Below are 27135 nucleotides of genomic sequence, written 5' to 3'. Positions count from 1 at the left end.
TGCTGGATACTCTCGTGCATGATACTACTCCCTGACAGTTGACACGTTTATCTTTTTTTTCACAGCAAGATTTATTATGACGTTCTTTACTACCACATCAGGCACAGGTAGTAGAACCATGACAGGCAGTTTGAGCATGACCATATCTTTGACATTTAAAGCATCTCAACAGATTAGGGATGTATATTCTAACAGGACAGCTGAGATACCCTGCTTTTACAGATGTCGGAGGCCTAGGTGAATCAAAAGTAAGGATGATGTTCTTGGTTGAGACCAGGCAACAATCCCTATGTATCAGGATGCGCCGCACACCCGTCACTCCTTGATCTTTAAGCTCTGAATATTTCTCCTCATCAGGAACATCAAGGAGATCCCATTCTGATATCACTCCTCTACTGGAATTGAGTGTTCTGTGAGGTGTTACTGCAATTTGTATTCCACCCATTGTCATTGCTCTCAATAATTAATCGGAATGTTGATTACACATCGTTTCCACAAGGATATTACCAGAACGCAATTTCTTGACAGTTTTGGGAGGTCCTGCCAGTCCTTCTAAACCTTTTTGGATAAAGAAGGGTGACATTTTCCCAATTGGTTTTTCACCTGTTGCATGAATAATTAAAAAGGTTGGTACATTTATGTTAGTATCCGATATCTTTTGTTTCTTGCTTCTGTTTCCATATGCTGTATCTATAGTATCAGTACTTGGTTGGGACTTTGTTAGGGTCCCTGAAAAGTTTGAGGATGAAGGATTCATATTTAAGGAGTTTTTAGTTCGACAGCAGAGCTCCCCACCCACCACGGAGCCACATGTGGACGCCCACTACCCGGCAAGCAAAGACTGCACTCAGCAGTGGAATGCCAGGGCTACCCTGGATGCTATACCGGCACTGCAGCAGGTCAAGGATTCCGACTCCGGATCATGGGGTGAGAGACTTACTGCAACACCATTGACCCTTGCATTCAAGCCCACTAGCCGATTGATCCTGAATGGGCCATCCAGGATCAATCGGCTAGTGGGCTTTGTTCCTGGATGGGCCATCCAGGAACGCCATTCTTGCTGAAGCAGCAGCCAAAGTAGTGCAAGACTACCAGGATCCCCCCCCCCCTTTCCGGATGTCCACAGTTCGCATCGCATGGCAAACATGGCAGCAGGGCATTGGATCCCAGTGATGGTAATCTGGAAAAAGGATAGTGAAAAAGACTCAGGAGAAGTAGAGCAAAGAATATGGGGAGAAAAGCAAAGAGAAAGAATGAAAAGGGCCAGTATCATCACTGGGAGGATCACTCCACCATGAACAGGTGCCCCACATGGAGGGGCAAGTACAAGGGACCATCCTTGGAAGTTGTGAATGGGAATGGTGAGCAACAAGATGTGAAGTGGGCCTCTTTTTGCATGTAGGATGACTGTACCATAGAATGCATTTCCTGACAGCTTAGTGACAGTCCAAATAGTAAATGAGTTTAAGGTGTTGTATGACAAACTTTACGTTGTTAAAGATGGGTCTTACATGATGAGTCTTGTGACTCCATGAAATCCTGAATATAATAATAATTAATGTTCTATTCACTTTTTTTCTTTTCTTAAGAATGATAACTAAAACATACATAAATTTATTTTACCCTTCTTGTTATAAATCAATGCTGGGATTTTGCTATAAACTATACAATAATAGCAAAATTGTCTAATGAAAGCATGGCACAATGATAATGTTCTTTCTCCATATCACAAATTCACAGAAATACAAATGTAATTGGACTATACAACTAGTCTCAACATTACAAAGGTTGTAAATGGTATCAATGTGCACATGCTTGTTCTATAACACTAACTTTTGTAATGCCTAAGACACACATTCTGTAACTACTTGATAATTAATATAAATGTGGTTCTCACATTTAGATTAGACAGCATTAGATAACAATGATTATTTTGTCAAAATGATCATAACCATTTCTTCAATGGTGACATGATGAAAAATTTTGAAATCAAAATCTGTAATGCACATGCCATATATCATAACAATATAAAAAGCTGGATCACAATAATGTTAACGAAACCTTATAGATATTAATGATTTTTTGTGTCTGTTTGTTATGGGATGAGATTAATTCAGAAAGTAAGAAATTAAGCACTAATTATCTATGTAACCAAATCATCATTGTTTGATTCCTAAATTACAGAAAGAACAATGATCAAAAATAACCATCCCAAAATATAACTTACCAAATGACCAGTAGAATAGTCTGACTGTGAAATTCTAGTACTATTGAAAGTGTTAGTTTCAACAAAATCTGCTCCAGCTGAAAGGTATGCCTATAAAAACAACAGGAAATAAACAATATAAAATGAATTAATGACTAATAATAATTAATTTAAAATTTTCTTTAGGATTGAAAAACATTACAGGATTTATTTCATTTACTTAATATAAAATTATCATCATAAGTAATTTTCAATGGGATTGTTTCAGGGTCAAAGCTAGAAAAAGTCTTTTAAGGAATGTGGAGAACTGATTGTTGCTTCTGACTAATGTGCGATCCTCACGTTCTTGTGGTACAAATTATTAGAAAGTATCTACATGGTTTCTGAACCAAAGAGAATGGGCTGGTAATCTGGGATTTAGGTGCCCAAACTGTATTCTGTTCTGGTGTAAACAAACAGAAAATCATGGTGCAACAAGATGATAACTCATGTCAGTTGGGGTACTGTGCAGTTAAACAAGCTCCTATAGCTTAATCGCTGTTTTCATCTAGAAATCTGAGAAATTTCATCTGAAAGATGAATGGAAATATTAGGTTCACTGAGTCAGCAGTCCAACTATAAAAGGATGTTGAGTAGCTGATGTTCATGTTATTATAGAGTTAGCAAAAATGGAGATATAAGGGATGCCAGTTTTGCTCAACTTGCATCTATAGAAATATCTGTAAAAAAGACACAATGCAGAAACCGTGTAGAAACTAACGTCTGTGAAAGAGGGATTATCACTCAGCCAAATTAGTCCCTTCTAAAGAACATCAAGAATTTTTTGAGAGGTTTTAGTACACCACCCAAATATGAGAGTGGTATTTCAAGGTTGAGAAGATTTGAGACTTGGGCAGATTAAGCGGATGGTTAGATGAAAAATTAAGTCATGAGCATTTCACTCAACTTTCATTTATTTCAACTTTCATAATTTTTTTCATCACTTTCTAGAGCATCCTTTGATGCTATTAGAAGTGAGTTTTGCACCAGGAAAGGCCAGGAGGGAGTTATCTGAGAAGAGAGATCTAGTCTTGAATGTTATATGTTATCACCCCACTGAAGGATGGTGGAGACCAGAATCTAGGACACTTACTGTAGATGACCTTCAAGCTTGGTATGTTTGGGAATCAGCAAAACTGATAAGTAGGGTTTGAAGTCAGTGAGGAAATGTCATTTATGTATATGAGGAAGAGTGTGAGTGACATAACAGAGTCCCAAGAAACAGATGGATCAGTCAAAATATCTGAGAAGAGAACACCATTACATGCAGTGAATAAACTGAGAAAAACTGGCAATCCACAAAGGGAAGAAAGCAGATGGTGATAAATCCTCAGTGCCAAACTCTATCAAATACCTCAGATATACCAAGTGCAACAGCTTTCTCAAAACCTTTTCATGATACATGTCCATACGTGGATGATATAGACAAGGGGAGCTACTGTGAATCTTGATTGGCAAAATCCATATTGGTAGACACTAATCAGTTGAGAATTCTCCAGGTTTTGAAAAAGATAACTGTTAATGACATTTTCCATTTCCAATTATCATTTATTTATTTTTATTTTTTATTTTTTGGAATTAGCTGTAAATAGGTTTGTTTCCATGATGTGGGGTGGATGTCAGCCAAGTATAATATAATGTAGATTCATAATGTTTTACAGTTTATACCATAACAGTTTATATGGCCTATATCATATATGTACCATATTTATAGTTTATTCATATGGAGTTTCCTCCCTTTTCTCCCTCATCCCTATTGGGGCAAGTTGAGCCCCCTCATGAGGGGTTAAGTATTTATGGCTGTAGATCTGTGTGTGTTCACGGGGCCAGTTTGCATGATTGCAGGATGAAAAATCCCAGATAAACGGGGGGGGGGGGGGAACCCTGCTGTCCACGCCCAAGACCAGCTAACTTGGCTATGGCTGAAGAAGATCCTTAAGCTCCTCATGTCGCCAACGGGAATCGAACCCAGACACTTTCCCCAGGCATATGGTTGCGAAGCGCAAAGCCACTAGGCTAACCGCGCGGAATTTATATTGTAAAAATGTTTTAAGGTTTTTATTTATACCATAAAACATTATTATGAATCATCAACAACACCTAAGTCTTTCTATACATATTCAAATATAAAGCAGAGATGATAAACAACGGGTGTTAGTTCAGAAGCACCTCTCTTGATCCTGATGAAACAAGATCAGAAGCCTTTTTTGGTATCCAGATTGCTCAAGATTATTCTGATGTCTTTTTGGCAGAAAGAGGCTTGCGATACAATGTTCAAGAAATATTCCAGCAGATCAGCTTTATCTTTAGTTGATGATGCAATACTGCCATCCAGGTGAGATAGATGTGGATGCACAGATGAACAGAAAATATATCCAATGGATTTTGAAACATACAAGAAGGCATGATTGCTGCTAGCGAATGCAACAAGCTTTCTACAATTAGCCTTGTTAATAATAGTTTTGTCAATGTTGTAGGCTTCAGAGTAAGCTGGATGAGGCATCTGGTCTTAAGTCACTTATGATAAGTTGTTGGTTTTCCTTGATTTTTCCTAATTAAAAATGAAGTAATTTCTTAACCTTTTAAGATAAGCTTAGGCACCAGACCTTATTCATTTATGAATATTACATCACCAAAGGCATCGGTATTACAACACCAAAAACAATAACTTGCACAAAGATATTTATTAACTGGCATATGGTCTGGTTCTTCTCCTTTCAGTTGATTTTGACCCTAGGTGATTTTGTAAGAATTGCCCACAAAGTGTTTCTGGTGAGATTTTTACAGATTAGTTCACCATTGCTTTCCCCAATCCCGCAATTTTATCTGGACTCAGGACCAGCATATGGGACATATTCATGACTGTAATCCATGTGTGTTCACGGGGGCCAGTTTGCCTGTTCTAGGGGACGAAAAACCTGAGTTTCCGGGTGAAAAAAACTTCCTACCTCCGTATGAGACCAGATAACTCACCTTTCATCGAAAGAGACCAGATAAAGGTTCCTCGTGTCACTGACAGGAATCGAACATAGGTATTTCCAACCAAAGGGCTTTGTCTATACTGACTGAGCTATGGAGACTCAACTGGCATATACTTTCCTAAATTATAAACCAGCATCTTCAGAGCAAAACTACCTGTTACAGTACACGTGACAACGAGTACAGGAAAAAATTCAAATGAACAAAAGACCTATAGACCTAATTTGACACCCTCTAAGGTTGTATAGTTTTTACAGTTGTTTGGTTGAAGTTGATCTTAAGACAACTACCTCCCAAATTTTTCAATTAATGCAGCCATACCTGGAGAAGTTACGAGTGTTTTATAGCCATTAGTTAGTCTTTGTTAGATCTAAAAATAGTCCCTCTGACTTGTAACATCTTGTAGAAAGGCTTATACATTGGTTATACATGATTACTAATAACATAAGGAAATTCACAACGTATACTAGAATATAAATTAAATTAAACTTTAATATATATTTCCAATATTTCGGCAATGTCATGCTGCCATCTTCATGGGAACTTAAGGTAAAGACACGTGCACGCAGGCACTACAAACAGCAAATGAGGAAGAAGCAATGAAACTACTGTTTTTCCTAAAGTCCTGATGGTGCCCCCTAGCAGGCTATATTAGGTATTCTTGTCCATTGGGCTGAAGTTCTCATGATGTACATCTCCCAAATTTGGGGCAGTCTCATGCATCCAAATTTGTTGAGGTTTGGCATGTTTCTTAGGGCTGAGGTATTCCATTAGTCCTAAGACTATTCCATGAATAGTCTTTCAAATTTGAACTTGCTGCAGTGTATTGTTGTGGCTTTCTTCCACCATATTCTGTGACGTGTATCCAGAGCATGGTCTGCCAGCCCAGAGTGGCTGTACACTCTGTGATGTAGTCCTTGTGTTCTGAAATTCTGATATTCGCTGTCCTGCCTGTTTGGCCAAAGTAAGACAGTTTACAGCTGCAAGGGACCTGGTATACACCAGGTAGGTCTAGGAGAAGTGGTTGGTCTTTAGTGGAGTGGATAAGGGATGCCAATTTTCTGTATGGTCTGTAACAGGAGGTTAAGTCATATTTTTTTAAGATTTTGGTAATTTTTTTTGAGGTGCCCTGGATGTAGGGAATGCTGATGGATTTAGAGTAATCTTTGTTGTGAAGGGAGAGGAGGTTGTGGTTTACTGGTTTTAGTATTTTTTGGATTTTCTGGGGGGGGGGGGGGGTAGCCATTGGCAGAGAAAGTGTTAAGGATGTGATTTAGTTCATTGTCATTTGAACAGATTAGTTTAGCCATGTTGTATAGTGTCTTAATAACTCCATATTGTTGTGAGGGGGGGGGAAGAGATTATTGGTGAATATATCTGCCTGTATGGGTGGGTTTTCTATAAACTGAGAAAAACCGAGGTTCCATCAGGCTGGCGGGTGACTAGTGTGTCTAGGAAAGGGAGGCTATTGTTTTTCTCCTTTTCCAGGGTGAACTTGATTCTGTGGTGTTGGTTGTTTAAGTGTGTTAAGAAGCAGAGGAGTGTATCAGAGCCATGTGGCCAAATAGTGAACACATCATCAACATAGTGAAGCCATGTGGTAGGTTTTTGTGAGGCAGAGTTTAAGACTTTCTCTTCAAAAGTCTCCATAAAGAAGTTGGCCAATGGTGGGGAAAGTGGTGAAACCATGGCTGTCCCCTCTATCTGTTTGTAGAATTTTCCCTGCCAAACAAAATAGCCTGAGTTCATTGTGAACTGAAATAGGGCTGAGATATCAGGAGGAAATTTAGCTTGGATTAGCTCTAAGGTTTCCTTGAGTGAGACATTTGTGAATAAAGAGAAGACGTTAAAGCTGACCATTATGTCAGTATGTTGGAGTGTAAGGTTTTCTACACTGGCTTTGAAGTGGGCTGAGTTTTTTATGTGTAATGGTGTGCAGCCAGTATAGTGTGTGAGTGCTTTGGCTAAATGTTTAGCTAATTTGTATGTGTGGGAATCAATGCCGTCCACTATGGGATGTAATGGCAATTTTATTATGTATTTTTGGAAGCCCGTATATATGGGGGGGGGGGGGTCTAGAGTTAAACAGTTTTAATTTATTAGTAACTTCCACAGGCCAAGAAGTGACCTTCTTAAGGAGTCTATAAAGTTTTCTAATTTGTGAGTTGGTAGTGTTGTATTCAATAGGGAGGTAAGTAGCCCGATCTAATAATAAAGCCTTAAACTTACCAGTGTAGTCAGTTTGGTTCAGTAGCAAGGTGCCGTTCCCCTTATCTGCCTTTGGTGATTACTATTTCTTTGTTTTTCTTCATTTCCTGTAGAGCCTTATATTCACTATTGGATATGTTGGTTTTTGGTGGTCTTGCTTTGGTGAGAACACAGGCTACATCCAGTCTAATATTGTTGGTGATGTGGTTTGGAAGGTGGCAGATCCCGCATTCAATCTGGATGATTATTTCCTCGGCCAATATTTTTCTAGGAGCAATGACAAAATTGTGGCCACGTGAAAGAGCGTTGAGTGCTTCAGGCTTCAAATTAACTGAAGAAAGGTTGACTACAGTGTTGGTGGATAGTTTTGGTTCGGAGGTCGAGTTCTTTTTTAGTTTATCAAATTTCTTGATATGCCAGCTCCGTATTTTTTCAAATTCTTTATCTGCCACTGTGCACAAGACGTCACGTAGAATTGACCAAAGTTCATGATTTAGCGTGTTGGAAAGCTCTTCTTCTAGTGCCAGAATAGCTTTGTTTATAGATTCGGAGAGCTTTCTGTGAAAAGAAACAATGCTTAAATTTCAAACAATTTGGGATTACTTGATTATCCTGGCAGCCTTTTAGGAAGGTCAGACAATTCAGTTGTCTCGATAACTACAGCTGGTGAATTTCTTAAGTTATTTAGTAATCATGTATAACCAACGTATAAGCCTTTGGTTCTTCATATAATTAGTAACGTATAAGCCTTTCTACAAGAATTATTATCATCTACAGAGATTCCATCGCACGCAAGGCCCGCCAATGCGGTAAAATGAAGAATATGACAGAAGAATTGGTAATTCTTCTGTCATGTATGTCTGTAATGCTATTCCATCTTCTTACTAAGATGTGCACAATACAACAGGAAAAAATTCTTCTCATCTCATCTTCTCCTTCATTTTAAGCTCAATGGCCAGTCATGGCAAAGTAAAATGACATTTTTGAGGTACTAAAAGTACTAACCTGATTAGTACTTATGATGGGGTAAAATTAACCACAGCACTTGTTGTGTAAAACAACAGGTTCTGGTATGCATTTACTGCTAAAAGAAAAAATTAAAACTTGAAACAATACCACATCCTATGTGTTACTGTTAATAAAGGTGCTGGTACAACATACTGGTGCATACTGTCCCAAAAAAAAAAAGCATTGGTTAATCTTATTTGCACTGTTTACTATTTTTGTAAATTGTGTGTTCTTTGGGCCAGTTTTTACTCAAAGAAAATTCTCTAATAAAAGTTGCAATATAAAAAATAACACTAAGTGATTTTTGGTAATGGAGCAGACCCTTTCTTAACAATAAGGCTTAAAAGTTAAATTTACTAAGATTTAAAAAGTAGAATATTATTGTTATTACCCAAGACCCCATGGAGTCAAAGACTCATCTAGGAGGTCCTTTTATCAAACACACAGCCCATCATACCATGATTTAAACACACCCAAAGTCTCTGCAGACACCACACTCTCAGGCAAGGCATTCACAACTCTGCATGAAAAAAAACCAGCTTCTCATTTCCCCTACTCACACTCTCCTTATTCAGCTTCCAGGGATGACCTCTGGTTCTCCCCTGATCTCCCACTATTTTCTGTAGAACCTCTCCAGCATTGATCCTATAACAATGCCTTAAAAACATGTAGGTCTCTATCATATCTCCCCTCCTCCTCCTCCTGTCCACAAGACTCTGCAAGTTGCATCTTCTAAATCTTTCCTCATACTCGACATTCCAGAGGTCAGAAACTACCTTCATCAGTCACTTCTGGACCCTCTCCAACATCTCTTCATCCTTCTGAAAACCAGGTGACCAAATCTGGGTACAATAGTCCATGTGTGGCCTAATCAAAGCCTTATACAATGGAAAAGAATCTCCCTACTTCTACAAATCAGTTTCCTCTGCATCATTCCCAGAGGCCTTTGTGTTGTCTTCACAATTTTGGCTATTAGTCCCCTAAATTTAAGATCATTATCCACTATCATCCCCAGATCTCATTTCCTCCACCTCCAACAATATATCCTCACCAAGCATAAATTCTGCATCTCATTTTTGTTTTCCAAATTTTAAAACCTTACATTTTGCAACATTGAACTCATATCCCCCATTCCCAATCACTCAATTTATTCAAATCTTCTTGTAAGGCCGCACCATCCTCTCTACTCTTCATGGTTCGTCCCAACTTTGCATCAACTGCAAACAACTGAATATCTCCATCCAAATCTTCACCAATATCATTAATATACATGCTAAACAGCAATGGCCCTAAAACAGACCCCCTCAGGCACACCACTAGTAACTTTCCTTTTCCTGGATATCGCTCCCCCATACACAACTTGTTCATACCTATCAGATAGCCAGTCTCTAATCCAATGCACCAATCTAATATCCAGCTCCATCCATTCCAGTTTGACTATCAACTTATCACGCAGTAATCTATCAAATGCGTTTGCAAAATCTAAGTATATTACTGTGTATCCTTCACCTCTGTCCATGGAAGCAGTCACCTCATTGTAATAACTAAGTAAATTACTAAAACATAACCTCCCTTTAGTAAATTCATGCTGTCAATCAAAGATAATACCATTGTTGTCAACCCAATTCTGGATCCTAGTTCTCACAAGCTTCTCCAACAACTTAACTATAACACCTGACACAAAAATAGGCCTATAGTTTCATGCTTGAGTTCTATCACTTCCTTTATGAAGTAGCACAACCTTGCCCTCCTTCCACTCCTTAGGAACTCGACTGAGTGCAAGATTCGTATTAAAAAAATATGTCAAGGCCGGCATCAACTCACTGGCACATTCCTTCAGAATACTCAGTGATATATTATCAAGTCCAACAGATTTACATCTAGTTTACTCAACTCCCCATACACCTCTTGCTCACTTATTGTCAGTCTCTCTTCCCCATCATCAACTGCATTCAATCTCCCCATGAAGTCATATTCACAAGATTGAAAGACCTTTATGAAGTGCTCATTAAGTATCACCACCATACCTTCTGAAAAAGGTGTCTTTACACCATTTTCTCCAATCAATGTCATACTTCCATAATGATTCTTTCTTTTGCTGGCTACATATCGAAAGAACTCCCTAGGATTCTTTTTGGCTTCATTAGCTAACTGCTGTTCATACCTCTCTTTAGCTACCCTCACCAACCAAGTCACCAGCCTTGACTGGTCTTTGTAATTCTCATGGAATTGGTTATTTCCACTTCTCTTATGCTGAGTCCATAATGCCCTTTTTTCTCTGTATAGCAAGCTTAATCTCTTTATTCATTCATTTCACACCTACCTTATTTAACCTTCTCACCCTTGCAATACATTTGGACATTGCATCTACTAGATAGTTTTTGAAAATCCCCTAAGATGCACTGATCTCTTTTCCAGCTAACTCCTCATTCCATGCTACACCTGCAAGCTGTCTCCTGAGCTCTTCATAATCACTCCCTTGTAGTTCCACATATACCTTTTTCTTACAGAGGTCCTCACACTGCTGGCAACCACCCAGGTAATCACCTCATGGTCAATCTCACCAACTGGTTGGTGATTTGACACATCATCATCATCATCATCATCATCAAATTCCTGCCATGTACCCTGAAGGGGTGTACAGGATATGATAGTACTACATGAAAAAAATTACATCATTACTAACTTCCTATCTACAATTTTCCTCCAAATTAGTCTGTTACTTGTCAAGACTCCAACATTATCAGATCTTATATTTCTATCATCTAAGGCACTTTGTACGGTATCAATCTACCTAAATCTTGGTCTTCCTCTGTGTTGTTTTGCTGCCAACCTAGCAGAGAACACTTGTTTTGCTAATCTTTCTTTTCCCATTCTGTTTAAGTGACCATACCACCTGAGATTAGCTCCGCTAACGCATTCCTGGACGCTGACAATGTCAAGTTCTATCCTAATATCCTCGTTTTTAATATGATATTGCCATTGATGGCATCTGTTCAACACCGATAATCTTTCTCAGGATTCTCATATCTGCGGTCTCTAGTCTTTGGTCAAGTGTTTTACTTCTGACCCAGCTATCAGATCCATAAGTTAAAATTGGTTTGAACACTGTCTTGTATACAGCTAATTTAGTGTTTCGACTAATTTCAATATTATTCCATGTGAATTTATTCAGTTGACTTCCCACCATACCAGCTTTGCTGATTCTGTTGTCTATTTCTATATTTAATTTCCCATCTTCACTAAAAATCGTGCCTAAGTAGCTGAAATGTTTTACTTCTTCCACAGGTTCTCCATTCACAACACAGTTGACATTTTCAATGATTCTGCCTATTTTCATTGTCTTTGTCTTTTTATTGCTGACCTTCATACCATACCTATTACAAGAGTTATTCAATTTAGTCAGAGAATCTTGTAGACTTGTAGGGGATATTTAGAACTATAACATCGTCCGCATAAAGCAAAGAGCTGACATTAACATTTCCAATTTTGATATCATGTTTAATACCACTTTCCTTCATAATGTGATCCATATAGATGATGAATAACAGAGGGGATAATGTACATCCTTCTCTCACACCATCCTTGTCTCACATTAAACCATCTTCCTGTACTTCAATTCTAACTGCTGACTTACAACTCAAATGAAGACTAAGTATTGCTGGATATAATGCCCCATTGATACCATATAACTGTAGCGTATTGAATAGCTTCTCTCTTGGCACCTTGTCATATGCCTTTTCCAAATCGACAAAACTTAAATACAGATCTTTGTTATATTACCATGCTTTCACGGCTATTTGTCATAAAATGAAGATCTGATCCTGACAGCCTCTATTTGGCCTGAATCCAGCTTGTTCTTCACCCAGGTTTTCTTCCACAATTCTTCCCAATCGTTTTTCAAGTATACTTGCATAGATCTTGCCAGGAACACTCAGTAGGGAAATACCTCTGTAATTCTCACAATTTTCATTTCCTTTTTTATATATGGGTACTATGAGAGCTCTATTCCAATCATCAGGAATTTGTTTCTCTGTCCAGGCTTTCTGAACTATGCAGTGCAGCCACTGTAAGACTTTTATACCACCATACTTCAGCATTTCTGGTCGAATATCATCTACTCCTGCTGCCTTTCCACATTTCAAGCCTTTGATAGCTTTTTCTAGTTCAAGTATGGATATGTATTCCTGACTACATGCCTGGTCCATGTTTTTTACCACTGTGCTGTCATCACTGCTTGTTACATTTAGCAGTTTTTCAAAGTAATTACTCCATACTTCAAGGATATCTTTTTCTTCTGTTTTCATGTTACCTTTATCATCTCTAACTCCTTTTACAGCACACTTTCCTCCATTCCTAAGCTTCTTCAACAACCTCCAGAATATTTTGCCACCTTCTTGATATTTATTTTCTATATTCTTGCCAAAGTCCTCCCATCACTTTTGTTTAGCTAGTTTTACACAGTGTTTAGCATTCTTGCATTTGTCTCTGTATTCTCTAAGAGCACAAGCTGACTTATTTGCCAGGAACATATGATATGCTTTCTTCTTTTCCTTCACTGCCTGTTTAACTTCCTGTGTCCACCAGGGAGTTCTAATTTTTCTATCCTTGCTGACAACTTCACCATATGCCTCTCTAGGTGAATCAATCAGGACTTTCTTCAAGGCCTGCCACTGAATATCCAAGGTTTGATTCCTGTTCTCAAACTCTTTCATTTTTTCTTCAATAATCTTTGGGTATTTTAGTCTACAATTCATCTGAGAGCTGCTCAACTTTTATTCGCTTTAAAACTTTCTTACATGTTATTCTTTTCAATATAAAATTCAATTTTATCCTTATCAAGACTATATAGTGATCACTTGCAATTTCAAATCCTCTGTACACTCTGGTGACCTGCACCAGTTAGAAAACATCACTAACAACAATAACATAGTCAATGAGACTCTTCTTATTCCTTGCCTCTTCTCTCCATGTGAATTTGTGCACATTTTTAGGTTGGAACATGGTGTTAGTAATAACACCATGTTCCATGTTTCCAACAGAAATCCAAATATCTGTTGGATTTCTGTCCTGAGCAGAAATCCAACAGATATTTGCCATTATTATTAGCTTTGCTCTTTTCTCTAAATTTTCCCAAAATATTTCTGTATGTCTGACAATCATTTCGAACATATTCTATATGTTTAGACAGCTAAGTTTGGCAAGTGCAAGAGATTTTAACTACAGTAGTATAAATTGGAGAGAGGAAGATGCATGTAGCAATAGGGGAATGGAATTTCTAGAATTCTCGAGGGACAAATATCTTAGGCAACATGTAACAGAGGGAACAAGAGGTTCAAGAGTTTTGGATTTGGTTATAGCATCAGAAGAGTTGATAATAACTGAGATGACATCTCTCCCACCAGTTGGAGAGAGTGACCATATGGTGACTTGGAAAATGAAAAGACATGCAGGAGTATCAAAGCGGTGGGAACTTATGTGGAATTATAATGCAGGTGATTATAATAGTCTTAGACGTCAACTTCGGGAAGTTTCATGGAGGGAGGAATTGGAAGGCCGGGATATCATTAGTGCGTGGGAAATTGTGAAAGAATATTTGTTAGTAGCAATGGTAAGTTGTATACCATGAGTGAAGAAGAGGACACAATTTGGAGTAAAGTGGATGACAAACAATATTAAACAGGAATTGCATGCAAAAAAAGAGGCTATCGAAGAGATATAAGGAGACAGGTGAAGAGAGGATGCATGAAGAATATAAGACACAGGCAAGAAGAGTGATTAGTGTGGTGAGGAAAGCGAAACTGGAATATGAGAGGAGATTGGCCCTAAGATCCAGAGAAAATCCTAGGGAATTTTTAGCTATGTGGCTAGTAGGAGGAGAAATGAATGTGGAAGAATGAAATTGTGGAATACAAATGGGAATAGAGTGACTGATGCAGAGGACATAGTGGAATTGTTCAATGAACACTTTATTGGAGTATTTCATCCTAGAGGAGTCAGTTTAATGTTAGAGGGATAGGGCTGGTTCAAGGTTTAGAGGTACAGGAGGAGAGGGTGTTTCTGATACTGAGTACTCTGGATGTCAGTAAAGCTTTGGGACTGGATGGTATTTCACGAGTTTTGAGAGAATGTGCTAGGGAACTGACAGTGCCTTTAACCTGGCTTTTCAATGAAAGTCTGGCTTCGGCAAAGGTGCCTAGGGAATGGAAGAAAGGTAAGATAGTGCCATTGCATATGGGTGGTAACAGACTGGAAGTGTCTAATTATAGACCAGTCTGTATGTCATCAGTAGTTGTTAAGATCTTGGAGAAAGTAGTGAAGGACCGTATACAGCATTGGGCAGATGAGGGTAATGTTATCTGTGAGAGTCAACATGGATTTGTGAAAGGGCACTCTTGTTTTAGCAATATGCTAGCCTTTTATAATAACGTTACAAGAACATTAGATGAGGGAAAGGCATATACTGCAATTTTCTTAGACTTAGCAAAGTCATTTGACAGGGTGCCACATCATAAGCTGATATTTAAGTTGTAGCACATGGGTCTGGATGTCAGATCGGTCAACTGGATTCAGGATTGGCTGTCTGATAGGTATCAGAGTTGTGTATGGTGGAGCAGTTTCAAGGAGGCAGAGGGTTACAAGTGGGATCCCACAGGGCTCAGTACTAGAACCTATATTGTTTAACCTTTATATCATTGACATTGCAAGGGAATATTCAGTTGTTTGCGGATGATGTGAAGCTGGGAAGGATTATTAGTAATAGTGCAGATGTGGTAGCCTTGCAAGAGGATTTGAATAAGCTAGACAGATGGGCAAATGAATGGAGGTATCAGTTTAATGCAGCAAAATGTAAGGTCTTCAGGTTTGGGAAACATCGATGGGATGCTGCATACTCTATGGGAGGAGTTATACTAGAGGAAGTAGGGGAGACAAGAGATCTGAGGTTGATGATTGATAGAAACCTGAAGTTTAGGGGACATATTGCAAAGGTGGTGAAGGTAACACAGAGGATTGCTGCAATTATGAGAAGGACACTGACCTGCAGAGATAAGAGGGTTATCATTCCATTGTATAAGTCTCTGATCAGACCACACTTGGACTATTGTTCTCAGATTTGGTTCCCCCCAGGATTTGAAGGGGATAAATTAACTGTGGAAAGGATACAAAGATGGTTTCAGGACTGTACAAGAACAGTTATGAGGATTGGCTGAGGGAATGTGGACTGCAGAGTTTGGTGGATAGAAGAAGAAGAGATGACATGATTGAGACTTTTAAACTGTTGAGAGGTGGTTACAGGGTTGACACTGGGGAATTCTTTCACTTGGTTGAACAGCTGGAAGGAGTGATGACAAGAGGCCATCACTGGAAGTTACAAAAGGAAACTGTGAGCAAGAGGGTGAGGAGTGGTTTCTTTGCATGGAGGGTGGTTAAACCGTGGAATGCATTGCCTGATGGAGTGGTGAGAGCGAGAACGGTCAATGAGTTTAAGGAGTTGCATGCTAGACTGTGTTTCTTAGGGGGGACCTCCCCTCGATGAGTCTTCTTAGGAAGGACCTGCCACGAAGAGTCTTTTGACTCCATGGAGGTCTGAATAATAATAATAATAATAATTTAGATCCCCAACAAGGACCAACTTTTCCTTTTTCATTGTGTCAGTTGCTTTTTCTAAAGCATCAAAAAATTCCTCCACTCCTACCTTAGCAAAACCTTCTGTGGGACCATAGGCACAAATAAGTCTCATTGTCCAATTCCCCATTCTGATATTTGCTCACATTACTCTACTTGAGACTGACTGCCATTGAAGACGATTAGCCTTGTATTTTGTGTTGAATACAATGGCTACTCCTTCTTTTCCTTGATTGTCATTGCCCGAATATAACATTTTGTATTTATTGCTCAGAAAGATCTCAACAGTTTTTGTCTTTTTTGTTTCAGTCACCCCTATTATGTCGATCTGGTACTTATCTAATTCCTCAGCTAGCTCCATTTCTTTGGCATTCAGGCTTCTTATGTTGATAGTACCGATCTTTAACTCTGGTGATGTTGAGTTGGGGTGTGTTTCGGGATTTGTACCAATAGCTGAATTTTCGTTATTCGCCTTGGTTCTCTGGTGAAAATACCAGAGGCCTTGTTTAACTGGGCGATGTCCCTAGCCGGATTGAAATTCTGTCATGTTGTATCATCATTTTTTATTTTGGTTTAACCAATAAGAATACAATTTTGTCGGCTAAATCCCAAATTGTCAGTATCCAAGTAGATACCCAACAGGGTGCACCACGAGAAGGTGAGGATTGGACATTAGGTCAGAACCCCTGGTCGGTTCTCCACATTCCTTTACAGGCTATTTATAATTACATCCTCTGATGAGACGACCAAATCCAAGACCCTCAATCCTAGTGTGCCCTGTCTTATATACTGTCTGAGGTTAGTTATCCCTCAAAAACTCAAGAAACTCATTTTCTTGAGTTTTTCAATCTCTCTTCAATCCACGTCTTCAATCTCTCGTGTCATACTCTCCTGCTCTTCCACATCACTTCCCACTTGATCTGATCCATTCCCTATACTTACTTCTCTACCTTACAGCAGCAGTCTCTCCAAATGACTCACACCATAATCACTCAAATATTAACATACCTGTCTTGAAGACATAAATGATGAAAACTTGACTAAAGACTTCATTAGTGCTGAGATGATATGAAGTTTAGAGTGCCAGATTGTCTGGAGTGCCAGGTCTGTACCAGAGTAGTATTATCTGGTGGATGCCAGACAGTAACAAATCAGTATAGGAAAAATATGAAGATAAAACAAGAATTTTAAACCAATGAAACAAAGTTAAAAAAGAAAATATGAATTTTTATACTTTAATGAACTGAGAATGAAAATGAAACCTATTATATATATAGTAAGCCAACGACAAACATGATGGATGCTGGCTGTTTCATTACATTGAAAACATCATCAGATGAATAAAGCAGAAAACTGACTGTGAGCTAGCCATGTGGTCATTTTGTACAAAGCGTCAGGAGGAATTTGGTTCGAGAGTATTTGGGAATTGGGCTGGTTTGAGAGTACAGGGAAGTAAATTATTTGGTTTAATTGTCATGACAGTAAATATGGTCTTTTTGTGTTTATAGCACACTGTGTGAGTCCTGTTTCTAGTGATTCAGAGCAGCATAATTTAGATTCATTTTCTAGGAAATCAATAATGATAACCTTTTCAATTTCAGGGGTCTGCTTAGATCGCATTGCATACAAAGATATTTCATCGGTGGGATTTTGGTTGTTTCTGGTTGTTAAAAAAGGGGTCTGCTCCACTGCCAAAAATTGCTTAGCATTTTTGGCAGTGGAGCAGACCCCTTTTATATTGTAAACCTTTTAGAATATCAATAATCTAAAGTATTAAAAAAAGATTGTTTTTACATAAGAATTCCTTGTTTATCATTTATTATACTATTATTATTATTATATCTACTTTTGTTTTTTTCTCCAAATTTTCCCAAAAAATTTTGTTTCTTAGTTTGGGTTTCATTTCCCATTCTGCAAGTTTGTGTGTGTGTGGGGGGGGGATACTTTCTTCCTTATGCATGTATGTAATCAAGTCAAGTTACACTCTTAGTAAATTTCTCCCTACATTCTTATTCTGAGTGCTTTACCTCTAAACTTTTCGCCGGCATTTACGAGTTGTCCTAGCACAGACCATATAGAAGACATGATTACTCGCCCAAGCATCCATATATTTGCCTTTTATTGGTCCATTTTGATAAGGTTTCACTGGCCTGACAGCTGTTTCGAACTGGTTGGTTCTCCTCAGAGACCAGGCAGAAACCTTAAGAGAGCAAAAACTTTCATTCAGTACTAAGGAACTCGAAGTGCCAGAGAGGTTTATTTTTCATAAGCGAACTTTCAGTCAGTGCGTAAAGTATTTACTAAAATAAAGAGCAAAAAGGCTTCAGTTCGGTGATGCAAAATTATATAAATCAATGGATATTAAATCCAGCATTATTTCAAAGCCAAATGCAGAAGCTATGAAAGTTTCATACAAAATTGGACCAGAGAGCTTACGGGAATACAGAGAGTTTGCCTACGAAAAATACATCTCTCCGACACTTTGAGTTTCTTAGTAGTGAACAAGAGTTTTTGTTCTCTTAAGGTTTCTGCCTGGTCTCTAAGGAGAACCAGCCAGTTCAAAACAGCTGTTAGAACAGTGAAACCTTATCAAAATGGACCAATAAAAGGCAAATATATGGATGCTTGGGCAAGCGATCATGTTTTCTATATGGTCCAGGATAGGGCAAGCGATCATGTCTTCTATGTTGCCCTAGTGCGGAACACATCTTCTATGTGGTCTGCACTAGGGCAACTCGTAAATGCTAGCGAGTGTATTCCTGTAAGCTCTCTGGTCAAATTTTGTACGAAACTTTCTGGTTTCTACATTCAGCTTTGAAATAATGCTGGATTTAATATCCACTTGATTTATATAATTTTTGCATCGATGAACTGAAGTCTTTTGGCTCTTTATTCTAGTAAATAAAAATCTTTAATTTACAAAAAAAAAAAAAAAAAAAAAAAAGCATATATATAACAACATAAAATCAGTATAACTGTCAATTAAAATCATAAATGCATTAAAATTCAGGTATCATATGAACTTAGGTTTTTCTTCCATTTAGTGACTCAAATAAAACCCTTTGCATTTTTTTTTTTCATTACAAATGGAAAATATACACAATTAACCTACATTGCACAACTGTCCATTTTAAAATTGCTCACATCAATCTCCTTTAATCTATCCTTATTCAAGTAATCACCATCATCATCAAATTCATGACATGTATCACATGTACATACACCCCATGTACAGTATATTATGATACCATATGAAAACGTTACATCATTGCTAACTTCCTAGTGACGATTTTCCTCAAAATTAATCTGTTATCTGTCAAGACTAACATTATCAGATATTATATTTCTCTCTTCTAAGACACTTTTTACTGTATCAATCCACCTAGATCTTGGTCTTCCTCTGGACTTTTTTCCTGACATCCTCGCAAATAACACATTTTGCTAATCTTTCCTCTCCCATTCTGTTTAAGTGGCCATACTACCAGAGATTAATATTCAGGAATGTGTTAGTAGAGTTAACACATTCCTGAATATTAACAATGTCAAATTCTTTGCTAATATACTCATTTTAAATATGATACTGGTATTGATACCATCTATTCGCTCCCCTAATCCTTCTCACAACTCTCATATCTCTGATCTCTAACCTGCAATGTTTTATTTCTAACCAAGCTGTCAGATTGTACATGTTTTGGTCATAAAGTATTACAAAATAAAGATTTATTGTTACAAAGACCATATATTTACAACGTACTTAAGCTCTTACAAATTGCCTACCGGTTTTGCTAGTAACTGACCAGCTTTCTCAAGGCTTGCATAGTACAAAAAAGAGGTAAATGCAAAAAAGGTTTCAAAATACAAAGAACCGTTAGTACCTGTGAGGTAGCTAGGGTGACACGTTCACGTGATATAACTACTCAGCATCACGAACACGCGTTACATGCAAACGCGTAATATGATTATTTGCGTACTGTAGCTCTGTTGAACTGAGGGAATTAATTAGATTTTTCCAGGTGTCGTTCAGAATGGCCCCTTGATTTCTGTTTAGGTTACTTCCCGTACGTAGTACAACTGCCGCTTCTTTAAATACTCGATATCTGTAATCCTCGTCTACGTAGGGCATGGAGCTGTTATTCCAGTCTATAGTGTGGTTCGAAGTTGAAAAGTGATGTGCCAATCCTGAGGTGATCGTTCTGTTGTGATTAACATTGCCTATATGTTCTTTCTGTCTTATTTCCAGGCTTCTCGAAGTCTGTCCGATGTAGGAAAGACCACACGTGCATGGAATATTATACACACCTGGATATTTATAAAATGGCACACTGTCTTTAGGGGATCTTAGGACGGTTGTATTTAAACCAACAAATAGCATAAGATGTGTCTTTATGTGTCTTTAACAATCTTGCAATTTTTGTTGAAGTTGAACCTATAAAGGGGATGACTGCTGTTGAGATATGCTGGGCGACTGTTCTTTCTTGTTGGTTATCTATGTATAGAAATTTGTTGATGATGTGTCTAGGAAAACCATTTTGTGATAGAGTTGTAGCTATTTGAGACAGTTCTGTTTGAACTTCTTCCTCGTCAGAGATAAATTTTCTAGCTCGATTTCTTAGCATGTGGATGATGCTGTGTTTCTGTGACCTATGATGGTTAGAAGAGTAATGTAGATATCTTCCAGTGTCCGTTGGTTTTTTGTAAATCGACAGTTTGATGCTGTTTCCTTGTCTTTTTACTAGTAAGTCCAAGAAGTGTAGCTGTTCATTATTTTCTACTTCTAGAGTAAATTTTATTTTATTGTGGAGTGCATTGATTCTGTTAACAAACAGATGTAGGCTTTCTAAGTTGTCTTTCCATATGATGAAGATGTCATCCACATATCTCCATCATATAGAAGGTTTAGGAGTAATGCTGGTGAATATTTCATCTTCAAATTTCTCCATGAAAAGGTCTGCACATGGTGGCGACAGAGGGCTGCCCATGGCTAGGCCTTCTAATTGTTTGTATATCTTGTTGTTAACTTTGAAAAAATTTGATTGTAGGCAATGCTCGAACATCTTTGTGATATCTGCAGGAAAGATATCTTTGATAATGTTCATTACTTCTTCTACTGGTACATTCGTGAACAAGGACACTACATCTAGGCTGGCCATTATGTCTGTTTGTGTAATTTTTATGTTTTTTAGTTTGTCCACAAAGTGTTGAGAATTTTTTAAGTAGGACTCTGTTTGTCTAATTTTTCCTTTAAGTAAATTCGCTAGGTGCTTGGCCAATAGGTACGTTGGGGATAACCTGCCATTCACAATTGGACGAAGTGGCACTTCTTCTTTATGCACTTTAGGTGCCCCATTCAGTCTAGGAGTGATGGGATGTGAGGATTTAAGTTTTCGTTTTAATTCTTCAGGCCAAGTATTCATGTTACGGATCAGGAAGTTTGTCTCATTGTGGTTCTTCATTGTGGGATCTCTGGTGAGGATTTTGTACGTGGAACTGTCAGATAGTAAGTCGTTTAACTTCTTCGTGTAGTCTTTTGAGTTAAGGATAACGGTGGCATTCCCCTTGTCTGCTTTCATAATTATTATTTCTTTGTTCTTCCTTAATTTCCACTTTAGGTGCCCCATTCAGTCTAGGAGTGATGGGATGTGAGGATTTAAGTTTTTGTTTTAATTCTTCAGGCCAAGTATTCATGTTACGGATCAGGAAGTTTGTCTCATTGTGGTTCTTCATTGTGGGATCTCTGGTGAGGATTTTGTACGTGGAACTGTCAGATAGTAAGTCATTTAACTTCTTCATGTAGTCCTTTGAGTTAAGGATAATGGTGGCATTCCCCTTGTCTGCTTTCATAATTATTATTTCTTTGTTCTTCCTTAAGTCCCCAATAGCTTTCCTATCATATGGAGTGGTATTCGGTTGTGTTTGTTTTGCTGTTGCTAGGATGATAGTGCTTTTGAATCTAATGTTGTTGGCTACACCTTGTGGTAGTGGGTAAAGACTTTTTTCAATTCCACACATAAAGTCCATTTTTGGGATGTAATTAGGAGTGATAGAAAAGTTAAAACCTTTTTTTAGAATCTCCGATTCATGTTTCGAAAGGCAGTGATTCGACAGGTTGAAGATCACTTTGTTAACTGGGAGGCTATTGTGTGTCTGGTATTTTTTCTTGTACAGTTCGTTAAATTTTCTAATTTGTTTGGCTTTATTGAACTGGAAAGTTTTCTCGTAGCTCTGTTCTAACATGTGGTCTATATAATTCCAGGTCGTATAATCAAGACTGTTGGAAATGTCATCAAAATATTCGCAGCAATTAATATCACTAATATTCAATTGGTACCTGATGTGTTGGATTCTTTCTCTGAGTAGTGCCAATGACGCCTTGTGGTAAATTCTTCTGGCTTGTATGTATTTAATATGCCCATTGATTATCAGAAATTTAGGGATGATGGAGAAATCCCTACACCTTTTTAGGAAAGTTAAGTGGTTCAATAGCTTGGCCTTTCTGCATTTTTCCTTTTCTAAGCACCGAACTTTGTGTTTCATTAGACTATTTAAATTGTACATGTTTTGGTTATAAAGTATTACAAAATAAAGATTTATTGTAACAAAGACCATATATTTACAACGTACTTAAGCTCTTACAAATTGCCTACCGGTTTCGCTAGTAACTGACCAGCTTTCTCAAGACTTGCATAGTACAAAAAAGAGGTAAATGCAAAAAAGGTTTCAAAATACAAAGAACCGTTAGTACCTGTTAGGTAGCTAGGGTGACATGTTCGCGTGACATAACTACTCAGCATCATGAACACGCGTTACATGCAAATGCGTAATATGATTATTTGCGTACTGTAGCTCTGTTGAACTGAGGGAGTTAATTAGATTTTTCCAGGTATCGTTCAGAATGGCCCCTTGATTTCTGTTCAGGTTACCTCCCATACGTAGTACAACTGCCGCTTCTTTAAATACTCGATATCTGTAATCCTCGTCTACGTAGGGCATGGAGCTGTTATTCCAGTCTATAGTGTGCCATTTTATAAATATCCAGGTGTGTATAATATTCCATGCACGTGTGGTCTTTCCTACAAGTTAACAACAAGATATACAAACAATTAGAAGGCCTAGCCATGGGCAGCCCTCTGTCGCCACCATGTGCAGACCTTTTCATGGAGAAATTTGAAGATGAAATATTCACCAGTTACTCCTAAACCTTCTATATGGTAGAGATATGTGGATGACATCTTCATCATATGGAAAGACAACTTAGAAGCCTACATCTGTTTGTTAACAGAATCAATGCACTCCACAATAAAATAAAATTTACTCTAGAAGTAGAAAATAATGAACAGCTACACTTCTTGGACTTACTAGTAAAAAGACAAGGAAACAGCATCAAACTGTCGATTTACAAAAAACCAACGGACACTGGAAGATATCTACATTACTCTTCTAACCATCATAGGTCACAGAAACACAGCATCATCCACATGCTAAGAAATCGAGCTAGAAAATTTATCTCTGACGAGGAAGAAGTTCAAACAGAACTGTCTCAAATAGCTACAACTCTATCACAAAATGGTTTTCCTAGACACATCATCAACAAATTTCTATACATAGATAACCAACAAGAAAGAACAGTCGCCCAGCATATCTCAACAGCAGTCATCCCCTTTATAGGTTCAACTTCAACAAAAATTGCAAGATTGTTAAAGACACATAACATCAGGGTTGTATTTAAACCAACAAATAGCATAAGACAGGTCCTAAGATCCCCTAAAGACAGTGTGCCATTTTATAAATATCCAGGTGTGTATAATATTCCATGCACGTGCGGTCTTTCCTACATTGGACAGACTTCGAGAAGCCTGGAAATAAGACAGAAAGAACATATAGGCGATGTTAATCACAACAGAACGATCACCTCAGGATTGGCACATCACTTTTCAACTTCGAACCACACTATAGACTGGAATAGCAGCTCCATGCCCTACGTAGACGAGGATTACAGATATCGAGTATTTAAAGAAGCGGCAGTTGTACTACGTATGGGAAGTAACCTAAACAGAAATCAAGGGGCCATTCTGAACGATACCTGGAAAAATCTAATTAACTCCCTCAGTTCAACAGAGTTACAGTACGCAAATAATCATATTACGTGTTTGCATGTAACGCGTGTTCATGATGCTGAGTGGTTATGTCACGTGAACGTGTCACCCTAGCTACCTAACAGGTACTAACGGTTCTTTGTATTTTGAAACCTTTTTTGCATTTACCTCTTTTTTGTACTATGCAAGCCTTGAGAAAGCTGGTCAGTTACTAGCGAAACCGGTAGGCAATTTGTAAGAGCTTAAGTACGTTGTAAATATATGGTCTTTGTAACAATAAATTTTTATCAAGCTGTCAGATGTAAAAGACAAAGCTGGTTTGAACACTATCTTGTATATAGTTAGTTAACTGTTATGACTAATTTCTCTTTCATGCCATATAAATTTATTTAGTTGACTTCCTACCATACAAACTTTGCTACCTCTGTTGTCTATTTCCATATTTAATTTGTCATCTTCTATAAAAATTCTACCCAAGTAGCTGAAATTTATTTCTTGTTATATAGATTCTCCATTGAATGCAGTTGACATTTTCAATGCTTCTGCCAATTTTCTCTGTCTTTGTCTCTTTTTTTTTTTTTTTACTGATTTTCATATCAAATTAATCACAAAAGTTATTCAATTTAGTCATGGAATCCTGAAGACTTGTACTGGATTTATTTAGAAGTATAACATCATCTTCATAAAGTAAAGAGCTGTGATTAAATCTCCAATAGATCCATATATATGATGAATAACAGTAGAGATAACATATACCCTTACACCCTGATTTAACACCAAACCGTCCTCCTGTACTTCTTTCAATTCTAATTGACTTGCAACTCAAATACAGATGAAGTGTTGCATGATATAATGTCCCATTTACACCATATAACTATATGTTTTGAACAACTTTTCTTTTAGCACCTTGATGTATATCATTTCTAGATCTACAAAACTTAAATATATATCCTTTTTATTGATACTGATCCTTGTGTGCTCTGTAGTGCAGTTCCAAGATTGATGTGACAATTTACCCTGTTAGAAAAACCTAGGTTAAAATCTCATCTAGCACATGAGGAATCTTTATCATGGATGTTTCAACTGAAGATAAGTTAGCTGGTCTCATACAGTAACATGCTTTTTGCCACCTGGAAACTTACTTTTTTTTTTATCCCACAAAAGAGGCAAACCAGCTGAAAAAAACATATGCAACTAGACAGCCATATGGACATACCTTACAGCAGCCTTAGCTGCTTCAACCATAATTCCTACGAAACCAAATGCGCAATAGCAAGATATAGATTTTACATCTTGAGAAGCACTCCTGAACTCAACGTGCAATATCCTATTCATAGTGCTGACTAATAACTTTATTCAAAGTACTGGCTAATGACAGTGACTTTAAGCAAGAAAATAAGGATTTTATCTCCTAATTATTATTATTACGGGTATCTCCATGGAGTCAGTAGACTCATTGCAGGAGACCCAAACTATCAAAACAATATCTATCATATCTCTTCTTGAATTCATTTACAAAGAACTCACCGCTGAGATAGGCAATGCATTCCCCTCATTCACCACCTTCCAGACAAAAAACCTTGTTCTCACACCCTTGTTAACCACACTTTTCCTTAATTTCCAGGGATGACCTCTTGTTCTTTCATCACTATCACACAGCTGAAACATTTCCCCTGCATCAATCTTATAAAAACCTTTTAGTAATTTACATGTTTCTATCATATCCCCTCTTCTCCGCCTATCGACCAACCTCTGCAATCCAGAAGCTCTCAATCTATCAATGTAGAGAGTATTTTTTTTACATCACTCACCAACTTAGTCACTCTCCTGTGAACTCTCTCTCTCTCCACAACTTCCTCATCTTCAAGGAATCCAGGCACACAGGCTGGATTCCTTGAAGGACTTGAGCATAGTAATCCAGATGTGGACATATCAATGCCTTATAAAGAGGGATAATAACCTCTTTATCGCTGGATGTTAGTGTGTTCCTCAATAACCAAGTAATCCTATGTGCAATCTTGGACATCTTAGCAATGTGTCCCCTGATCTTCATCTCCCTATCCACCAACACCCCTAAGTCTCTAGTCTCATCAATCTCTTGGAGTACCCAGCTGGTAATCTTTTAATCCCAAAATGCATAACTTTACACTTTTCCACACTGAACTAACATTCACACCCTTTTCCCCATTTTGCCAACTTATTTAAATCATCCTGCAAACTCTTAACATCAGCTTAATTTTTTATTGCGCTACCCAACTTTGCATCATCGGCAAACAACTGAATATCTCCCTTTAAGCCATTTCCTATATCATTTATGTACAAATTAAACAACAATGGCCCAAGCACAGAGCCCTGAAGTACACCACTGGTCACCTGACTCATCCTCGACTCTGCTCCTCCATACACCACCTTCTGGTATCTCTCCCTGAGCCATTCTCCTATCCATATCACTAGTTTAGTATCCATCCCCATCCACTCCAATTTGCGCAACAGTATTCCATGGGGTATTCTGTCAAACGCTTAGCAAAATCCAAAAGTACCACTGTGTAGCCATTTCCTTTGTCCAACTCAGATGTCAATCTATTATAAAAAGTTAATAAATTGCTAAGGCAGGATTGTCCTTTAACAAAACCATGTTGGTCCCTATAAAGTATCACATCCTGATCCACCCATTCTTGAATTTTGTCTTTAACCAACTTTTCCAATACTTTTACCACAACTCCCGAGATGGTGATTGGTCTGTAATTAACTACCGCAGTTTTAGAGCTGCCTTTATGCAGAGGAACTACTTTTCCTGCCTTCCACTCCCTAGGGGAGTTAAATAACCAAGTAAGAGGTGGTGACAATTCCTTTGCACATGCACGCATCACCCGAGCTAATATTCCATCTAAACCCACAATATTTAAATTTTGCAATATACTAAGTACTTCTGATTTCTTAACTTCAATTCTCACATTAGTTATTGCTGCAGGTACA

At 37.9% G+C, this 27135-nt stretch overlaps 1 protein-coding gene across 3 annotated transcripts in view; it reads right to left on the bottom strand.

Annotated features, from left to right (window-relative positions):
- Positions 1–27135, bottom strand: part of LOC150101351 (methionine synthase-like) — an 815136-nt gene that overhangs the window by 730639 nt on the left and 57362 nt on the right. For all 3 annotated transcript variants that reach the window (XM_090400909.1, XM_090400910.1, XM_090400911.1), the window contains exon 5: positions 2228–2317. In XM_090400909.1, the coding sequence (XP_090257035.1) occupies positions 2228–2317 (90 nt within the window). The remainder of the gene's footprint in view (positions 1–2227; positions 2318–27135) is intronic.

The sequence above is a fragment of the Typopeltis vanoorti genome, chromosome 11 (assembly GCF_054136105.1).
Source record: "Typopeltis vanoorti isolate ZY-2024b chromosome 11, IOZ_Tvanoo_1.0, whole genome shotgun sequence".
NCBI classification, from domain to species: Eukaryota; Metazoa; Arthropoda; class Arachnida; order Uropygi; family Thelyphonidae; genus Typopeltis; species Typopeltis vanoorti.
The sequence above is the reverse complement of the archived record's forward strand: the minus strand, read 5'-3'. Positions and strand labels throughout refer to the sequence as shown.